The sequence below is a fragment of the Quercus lobata genome, chromosome 4, assembly GCF_001633185.2.
Source record: "Quercus lobata isolate SW786 chromosome 4, ValleyOak3.0 Primary Assembly, whole genome shotgun sequence".
Lineage (NCBI taxonomy): Eukaryota > Viridiplantae > Streptophyta > Magnoliopsida > Fagales > Fagaceae > Quercus > Quercus lobata.
Genome location: NC_044907.1, coordinates 35,328,372 through 35,337,783, shown reverse-complemented (window position 1 = coordinate 35,337,783; position 9,412 = coordinate 35,328,372). Strand labels below are relative to the sequence as shown.

Genomic DNA, 9,412 nt, shown 5'->3' with positions numbered 1-9,412 from the left:
TTTAAAAAAACAAAAGATAAAAATAAAAAATAAATACTAACAAGTTGTTCACAAATCGGCTTAATATCCTTCAAGGTCCAGCCAACCACTTCCAAAGAATACTATCTAATCTTGATTGCATTGACCTCCATGAACTCCATAGTGTAAGTAGCAGACTTCAAAGATCAATTCATTTATCTTCTAAAAAACTAAACATGCATGACTAGCCTGAATGAATTCCAATAAGGAGCATGAAGCCAAATGACGTGTGCAAAGGAACATTCTTGTAGCAGATGTATACATGATTTAGTTGGATTAGAGGTTGAAGCCATGTTGTCTTTGGAAGCATCATCAATGGTTGTCAAGTCTAGTTTTCAATTTTTTTCCCTTTTTTCAATTATTTTTATTTTTTTATTTTTTTTATGAACAAATCTAGTTTTCACATAGAAACAAAACTTGGGGACTTTCTTCAACTGATAAACAACGAAAATTCTAAAACTACCTTTGGGATCCTAAGCCCATGGTAGTTAAGGCTGAGAATTTTCATGGATTGAATTGGGGTTGAGGACCAACCCTAGTGATGGGAATAACCAAATGGATGCTGCATTTCTCAATCATCTGTTTTTTTTTTTTTTGTTTATGATTCAAATCAAGATCCTTGTTAGAAACAGAGGCTCCAGCAGACTGTTTAGAAGGCAATGGTGTGGATACAAGGGAGTCGTTAGAATTCAATTTGGCCTTATTCCTAATAACTCGCTTCCAACTATGTAAGGATGATGTCTTTAGTTTTAGATTCTCGGTAGGTTCCTCATAAGAGAAATCCATCTCAATATCCTCATAAATCTCGGGAAGTTTCTCAATTGAATTTTCGAAATTACTTACCTCTATCTCAGAAACAAGATAGTTGTGGTGAATAGACTTAGTGTTTGACGAGGACTCAAAGAAGTCTATATTATAAATTTCGGCATTATCACAATGTTCCAATTCACGAGGGATAATAGTCTTATCACAATTCAAATTTGTATCCAAATGAGAAGCCACTATATCAGATGGAAGAAAACAATTAGGCTTATCATGGTTTTGATCAAGGATAACATCATCAGAATTTGAATTACTTGCAATCTCCGTAATCTTGACTACCTTATCCATTTGAAAATTCGAAATTCCCTTGGAAATAGGAACCAACTTCTTTTCTGGTGCCAGAACAGTTGTGTCTCTTCCTGGCAAAGTGCCAAACGGCACAGATTGCCTTGGATTACTCATCACGGCCGCCGTGGGAAGCTCAACCTAAATTTGGCGATGATGTAATGAATCATCAAAATCTTTTGCCACTGACTAAATGTCATCCTCATCTTCATCTCGTGCATCTGATTAAGAGTTCCCTGACTCTTTTTTTTTTTTTTTCTCTACCCTTCGAAGTCAAAGAACGGAGCCATGGACCAAATTGAAAAACATCATCATCAGAGGAAAAACAACCCATCTTCAATTAAGGACACTCTTTGTCTTGATGGCCAATAATTCCACATCTATAGCAAAAAATAGGAAGCCTTTCATATTTAAAGACAACCCAACTAGCCTCAAGATCTTCAATCTGAATCATGTATAAGAGGCTTGGTAAAATCAACATTTACTCTAATTCGAAGAAAAGATCCCCACACCCCAAGCAATACCACTCTTGGGTGCATCCACCATGAGAAGCTTGCCCATCTCATTGCCAATTCAGGTTCCTACAGCCTTATTCATACTTTTAATAGGAATATTAAAAATACGAATCCAAAAGGAGGAATGACAGAAGGTGACGTTGGCTGGACTGGAATCACTATGAAATCGCTTCATCATGATCAATCTTTTATCAAAGGACTAGGGACTTTTATCTAATACAATTGTCAAATGCTCCTCTGAACCAAAAATAGCAAGAAAGAGATTTTGTCTGACCTCTTTAATAGTTACACCCTGAGAAGAACGCCAAAGATTCACACAAGTGGCTTTAAAAGCTTCCTTGTTGAAATCTTTAGTAGTTTGCAACTTGAACAAGATGCTAAACTGTGCTTTCTGTTTAGAAATAGCTACCTTAGAAGCTTCCACAGCCATAATGCCTTTTTCCTCTTCTGACAATTTGAAATGTTTCCAGAGTTCTTCCATAGATGCATCCATAGTAACAAGAATAAAACAGTAGTAATAAAGAGTATGTAAGATATAGGAAAAGGAAAAGGAGAAAGAAAAACAAAACTTCTACCACAATTTAACAACAGATATTGGAGAAGTTAAGGGAGTGTTTGGTACATGTTTTCAAATAACAATTTTCAGTTTAAAAACAACATTACACGTATTTTCATACATTTTTTCACCCACACGTATATCCAAAAAAAATTGAAAATGGTTGTTAAGTCTCACAAAGGGAAAGTGAGTTTGAAGCTTCTACAGTCAAAGACTATCGAGAACCTAATAGAGAAAAGTGAAGCCGGTTGGTCCTCTGAAATTGAAAACTGACTAAAAGAATTTGTATGGTGTAAAGTTTTATATGTAGAGTTTTTCTCCTAAAAATTTTTAAGTGAAAAGAATTTTTATTTTTTGATAAAGCCGAACTATTTTGTGATAGACTTATTGTGACTAATTAATTAATATTATGAGCCTGTTTAATCCAAAAAAAAAAAAATGTTATGCCAAAAGTTCTTAATATATATATATATATATATATATACATATATATAGAATTTGGCAATTGGCATACTGAATATGATACTACATATAAGTGGAGTAAAAATGTCAAAGTTTTGAATAACATTTCGTGTGAATATATATAGTTATAACTTATAACTAAATAAAATAAATATAATAACTAAATAAAAATTTATCATCTCATTCATCGCTCAATATAAAATATTTATACTATGAAAAATCAAGAATAACAACTGAGTCATTTCAAATACCCTTCCTAGAATTATTTTCAAAAGAAAAACAAAATTTTTAGAAACAATCAATTTTAAAGGACATGTACATGTTCAGATTTTCTTTGGGGAGTAAAAATTATAAAAGTGCTCGAGCCAAAATAAGCTAAATGCCCAGAACATCCCAATATGGTAAGCCGATATACATTAGGGGATTTTTTTTGTTTTTTTTGGAACTGGAATATGGCAATGTGCATAGGTTCAAAATGGAATTTAAAACATTGTTACTATAAATTACCCAGTGGCCAATGGTATACCTCATCTCCTTCTAAGTTCCATCTCATTGGTATATACTATAGTCTATATTACCGTATGCTCAATCCTTCCCAAAAGATACTAGCATAACCGGCACAACTCTACAATATCACTGTTACCGAACCAAACGAAGTCTCTAGTTATTACTTACTAGAACCTCTTCAAACCAAATGAGGTTTTCCGGTGCCCACAAGAGCAGCTAAGGCAAGAGTTTTCTTATGCATTGCCATGAAAACACACACACACAGATAGAGATTAAAATATGGTAAAACCAAATAGAATTAATTAAAACTTTGGAACAATCAGCAACAATAGTCTGCCCAACAAAACTACACAGCCATGAATCATTGGGCTCAGATAAGTGATAACCTTAAAGACAAGTCTATCTATAAATTGTTTCAAAGACCAACTGGAAATGCATATGCTTAAAGGATTTTAGGCCTTGTAAGCATATCTTGGAATCCATCTCTTACGGAGAGAACATCTATAGCAGAGTCCAAGTTCAGCAAGAGCTTTATTGCCCAGTTACTTCAACCATTTCCTGTTCCACTGTGCTCGGCATAACTGGATAGTAGTGGTAATGAAGTTCTCCAACATCATCACCAGAGAGCTTTTTCCATCCATCAGGTCCCACATAATAAACTGATAAAAAGAACAAGTTCAAATTATACTGTGATCATGGATGTGTGGTGTTTAGAGAGAGAGAGAGAGAGAGAGAGAAAAGAAAGAAAGAGAGAGTACCGCTAGCAACTCCACCACTGGCACCATCACGGAATGTTGCATGATAAATAGACCTTCTAGCCAACTCTGCAGCTTCTTCGATTGACATATCATACCGGTAACTGGTGTAAGCAGTGCCATAGAAAACAGAAATTTCAAATAAGTATACATTTGACTCAGAAATAAATCTGGCACAAACTGCAAGCTAATGGAAAAAGAAGGGGAGCGGGGAGAGGGGGGAAAGAAAAAGGCAGGGCTCAATTTGACTCAAAGCACACAGACTATGGAAAAATTGGATAAGGCAGCATGCTCCTATGATTATGGAAGTCATACAAGTACAAATTGACAAACTTGCATAAACAAAATGAGTGAAGCTGGCCTGTTCAGCCAAGTTCCTAAATAGTAGCATCCCCCATTTACACCACAATTCTCAGGCATCCTGTACATTGTATGCTATATAAATTGATCGAGTGCAGAACATGTAAAAACAAAGTGCCTACATTCTTGCCCGCAATTACAAAATTCTAGGAACTCTTTCGAATTTCAATACTTAGCCCACAATTCAGTCCTCCCATACATCCATAAACCTAAGCAAAAAGCAGGGAGGAGGAGTTGGGAGGAAGCGGCAAATATGGGTGCCCAATAGCATAATTCAAGTCCAAAAGGAAAGGATTTTCCCAGTCCTTTATTTTATATTTTCTTTCCTTAATAATATATGTTTTAATTTTTTTCTCTAATATCTGATATTTCAAGGAAAGTAATACTACCTACTTCCAATCAATCTCATGCGAAATAACGTCAAAAATGCAAAATCATTGTTTCCTTCAACAAATTTCAAGAAGACATTAGGCAATGCAAAATACTGGGGAAAGAGCACACACCCATTGTCCAGGACACCATAAGCATAGGGTGAACCAGATCCAACTGAAAATCGTGTTCCCTTGAGCCTTCCTCCTTCACTGTCCACATAATATAGGCCAGGACCCTACAACCATATAGAAAATACAAATTACAAGAGTCTGATTAAAAGATGATGTGAAAACATGACATGATACAGTCATATGTCTTTACCGTCTCATCCCATCCAGCAATCATGGTCCCAACAGACAGACCCATTCCACGGTAAGAGTACAGAATGTTTGCCAACAGCTTTGATGCTCCTGTAACTGAAATTCTGCGCTTGTTTGCCAATTCGTGCAATCGGCACTAAATAATGCCAAGAAAAGTGTCAATTAGGAAGTGACAAAAGAAGAAAAACACATCATATTGGGTTTTAAAGCTACTTAAAAAATGGGCACTGCCTGTGATGACATATTCACACCAGGGCATACCAGGAGCTCAAACTATTTTCCATGGCTAGGCTATGGTCTCTTCAGTGGGCATGGGGTCAGCCACCACTTAAATATTTAAGTAAAATGCCTAACTGACTTTGCATAAACAGTCAAATTAGAAGTGACTATTTAACAAATCAAATTATATTTCCTTTTTGGGAGGGATTATTATTATTATTTCTACCATTTCTATTATCCACCTTCAAAAAGAACTAAGGAATCAGTGTTATGATGAAAATAAATGTTCTTTTTTTGTTAGTCAAGATAACCCAGTATGTAGAAACCCTCACCACTACACCAATTTCTAGCAACCTAATGTATATACAAAGCAATAAGACTTCACTATACTAAAAAGGTTCACTTAACAAATTGGACTTTTCCTGATAACATCAACACTACAAAGCAGACAGCATTAAGCTAACGATACTAACTTATCATAATCATTATACACTCACTGACTCAAATTAATTGGAGCCAACATGCCTGAAAAAATATGTTCTAAATCTGGGGAAAAAAGCAAAAACATTTTTAATACATTACCTTAATGCCCAGATTTCTGTGCCAAAACTGACAGTCAGCAGCTCCTCCAGCCATAGTGCCAAGCATGTAAGGATTGATTTCAATGATTTTCTTTACAGACTGTGATGCTGATAAGATAAGGAAGGAAAGAGTAAGTGCAACATTACATTTCACATCCACTTTAGACAATGCAATTGAACACTACGATTAATGTTACTTGCAACATTAATTAGTCAATTATCTCAAAAAGGAACTCATACATGCTATTTTAGTTAACTAACAAAGGAAAATTTATAATACCAAGCTAACTGTGAGCATGTTTGTGTGTAAATACATTCATAAGCATGATCATCAACAAGAAGTCTAGTTTCTACAAAGAAATTAATATGTACAAAATCAGCATCCAAAACCCATATATAATTATATGCAAGATAGGAAAAAAGAAAGAACAGAAATAACATACAGATATAGCCTCCCATGCTAGCTCGAGAATCAGCAGCAACCATGACACCCTCTTTGAATATGAACGCAAGCGTGGTGGTTCCCTTTGCTGGCTTCACCATCTGTATAGCCTCTTTCTGGAATCCATCAAACTGAAACAGCAGGAAAAAAAAAAAAAGTCAATATTCAGCCAATAAAACTTCTACTTCTCTCTCATGTGAATAGAGAAATCAGAGAAAATAACAAAACAACATTTGAACTCACATTGATAGTATTAGGAAGCGCAAAAGATGGGGCGGCAGAAATCTCATCATGAATCCCACTGCTCAGAGACCCAAAGAGCGGGGCAGTTGATTCAAGACCACTAGTATCAAGCTTCATGATTTTGTAAACTGAGAAACAATACACACAGCATAAGATCTACTGGTGGGGTTAGTTTATTGATAAATACAACAGATTTGAACCCTTTTATCATCAAACCACTAATGCACCAATTGGGTTTTTGGTTTCACCGGCATTCAAACCCAGATCTTTTATTCGGCAACAAGAAACTTTACTTTGCCAGTTAAACTAACCCGACCCCATTATTGGTGGGGTTTAGTTGTAAAATTAATCAGTCAAATCAGAATAATACAACATAAAATCACAGCTTAAGCAACCACCAGAAAAATACTACAAACAAACAAACAAAAAAATGTCATACAAGCTAAAATATAAGGTGAGTTTACAAAAATCAATTTATTTTCACAAACCCAGAAATTAAAAACTTACAAGAACGAAACCCACAAAAGAAATTCTCAGATTCGAGACCTAAAATTTCTTTCTTATATTTTCTCCTCAAACAAGCACAGAGAGAACCTAAAAAAAAGGCCACTATGAAAGTTCAAATTAAAATCACTGAGAGTAGAGATAATTGTAGCATTCTTACCTTTTTTTTTCTTGATGAAGAAGACAACGAAGACGAAGCAGAGAGAGAGAGAGAGACTGAAGAGGATTAAAATAAAATGTAAAGGAAAAAAAGTGATGAGGTTTTCTTGTTCTTCAGGTTAGCATGTGAGAGAGTCCGAGTGAAACTAGGCCGGGCTCGGCTTACTGTGGAAAGTCTTTTGATAGGCCCACAGTGAATGGCAATGAAAATGGGCTAGGGGATTGGTCCACTTCTTTTTTTTTTTTCTTTTGGAGGGGGAGTTTGGGCCTTTTTTATGAATTTTTTGGGCCTTAAACAAAATGAGGAAGTGGACTCAAGAGAAAGAGAGGGGAAAACGGGGGCTGAGTGTAAATTACTGATTTGCCCTTACGGCCACCGAATTTTCCTCTCTTTTTTTATCAACCAAACACAACTATCATAAAATTTCACTCTTCAAAACAGTAAGTCTAGGTGGGTTTCAGTTAACTCAACTGATAAAGTCTCTGATAGCTATATAAGAGATCTAGGATTCAATCCCTGCCTACACCAAAAACTGATTGGTTTCTTGGTCTGATGATAAAGAGCTATCATCAGGAGTGAACGCCATAAGTTGAAACTCTCTCTTAAAAAAAAAAAAAAAACAATAAGTCTAGAGATGCATCCAATTTTTTACACCTAACCAATATGTCAAGTTGTGGTAGGGCAGCTCAACAACTTTAGGGGTCTTTTTTTATATTTAAATATTAATTAAATAATATTTATTGAATTTTTTTTATTTAAAATCTATTTAAAATAATATTAACTACTATAATACAAATGAGTTGATATGATATACATCAAATTATTAATTGGTGTGATAACTTATAATAATTGATAAAGTAAAAATTTGCATTAAAAAAAGTAAAAGATATAGTGGTGTGTATGTATACATTGAGTGTGGGTGTGAGTGGGTTAGTGTGTGGCTACGTGGTGTGTGGGGGCTAGGTGTGAAGTGTGAACTATGGGCTTATGGCCTTGTGCAGAATCAAGATGTGCAGTGTTGTGATCTGTGGGCAAACTATGCAGTGCTATGTACACTATGCAGTGTTGTCCTATCAAGTTGTGTGCATTGTGCAGTGTTGTGGGCTGTGCAAGACTAGGGTGATGTCCTATCAATCAAGTAGATTAAAAAATATAATTTAAAATATTTAAATTGAATAAAAAGCAAACCCTTCAATCTTAAATATCAAAAAGATGGAGAGGGAAAAAGGGCCAGAAGGGTTGCCTCTACTATGCCCACACCGCCCCTCTTCAATCTTGAATCTACTGTGAAGGGCAGTGAACAAAAAATGATTTCAAGTTATTACAAAGAATGACTGAGCTTATAGAAAAAGATTCAGAATGACTGAGCTTATAAAAAATGCCAAATAATATTTTTTAATAATATTTTAATGACCACGTTAGCGCCATGTCAGCAAGTAGGGCATTCCGTTAGACACGTAGGATATTTCCGTTGGTTGGTTGACGATAAGGATGATTTTAAAAACGATTTTTTTTTTTTTTGGGATGAAATTTGCAACGAAATTAATTTTGGGACCAAGATAGAAACTGACCCAAAATATAGGGATTAAAAGTGCATTTTCGTCAAAAATTTATCCTCACTCAGTTTTCTCTTCATTTTGGAGAGAACATTTTGGTAGGCTAGGGGAGAAAATACCTGGGTCCTACCATTTATTTTCTTTCCTCTCCACTTAATCAAACATACTCCAAAAAAGTTTTCCTTCCTATTTTCTCTCTAAAGTTTTCCATCCACCCTGTTTCACTTCCAAACAAACACACCCTTAGTCTTTTGATGTTGCAGGTGACAGAAGTGTAGATGAGACTTTAGCTTGATAGGAGGCTAGGGGTCTGTTTGAATACAACTTATATTTGTTGAAACTGAAAATTGAAAACACTATAGCAAAATAATTTTTTAATGTGTGAATAGTGTCATGAGATTCATGAACAGTGCATTTTATCTCCTGCACAATGAACTCATGTGATGTTACTGTTCACGCATTGGGAGAAAAAAAAAAAAAAAAAAAAGACAAAAAATGCAAACGTGTATCCAAACCCAGTTCTTGACTTAGTTAAGGATCTTAGTTGCTTTTGTAGCATTGTCTAGCTGGCATCTGGTTAGGACTAAACTGAAGAAACGATTGCCCAACTGTCTTAGTTGCAAACGTGGGTTTTCTTACATAAATTGAATATTTAGTGTGGGCCTTGTCTTTTTTTTTTTTTTTTTTTTTTTTTTTTGAGAATGAGTGTGGGCCTTGTCTTGGTAGCTCTTTTTC

The 9,412-nt window shown here is 35.1% G+C and overlaps 1 protein-coding gene across 1 annotated transcript; it reads right to left on the bottom strand.

Annotated features, from left to right (window-relative positions):
* Positions 1-3,443: 3,443 nt before the first annotated feature.
* Positions 3,444-7,163, bottom strand: LOC115987849 (proteasome subunit beta type-5). Its single transcript, XM_031111454.1, has 8 exons — positions 7,123-7,163; positions 6,458-6,587; positions 6,216-6,345; positions 5,774-5,880; positions 4,974-5,108; positions 4,784-4,887; positions 3,924-4,024; positions 3,444-3,824 (listed from the first exon to the last, which is right to left on the bottom strand). The coding sequence occupies exons 2-8, from the start codon at positions 6,572-6,574 to the stop codon at positions 3,697-3,699; spliced, it is 822 nt and encodes a 273-aa protein (XP_030967314.1). The 5' UTR covers positions 6,575-6,587; positions 7,123-7,163; the 3' UTR covers positions 3,444-3,696.
* Between the last annotated feature and the right edge of the window lie 2,249 nt (positions 7,164-9,412).

Excerpts from the sequence above, each read along its gene's own strand:
- LOC115987849 (XM_031111454.1), bottom strand. The coding sequence starts at position 6,574 with ATGAAGCTTGATACTAGTGGTCTTGAATCAACTGCCCCGCTCTTTGGG. Across the intron at positions 6,346-6,457 it reads CGCTTCCTAATACTATCAAT|TTTGATGGATTCCAGAAAGA; the intron begins GTGAGTTCAAAT and ends CTGCTGTTTCAG. Across the intron at positions 5,109-5,773 it reads ACAGAAATCTGGGCATTAAG|TGCCGATTGCACGAATTGGC; the intron begins GTAATGTATTAA and ends GGCATTATTTAG.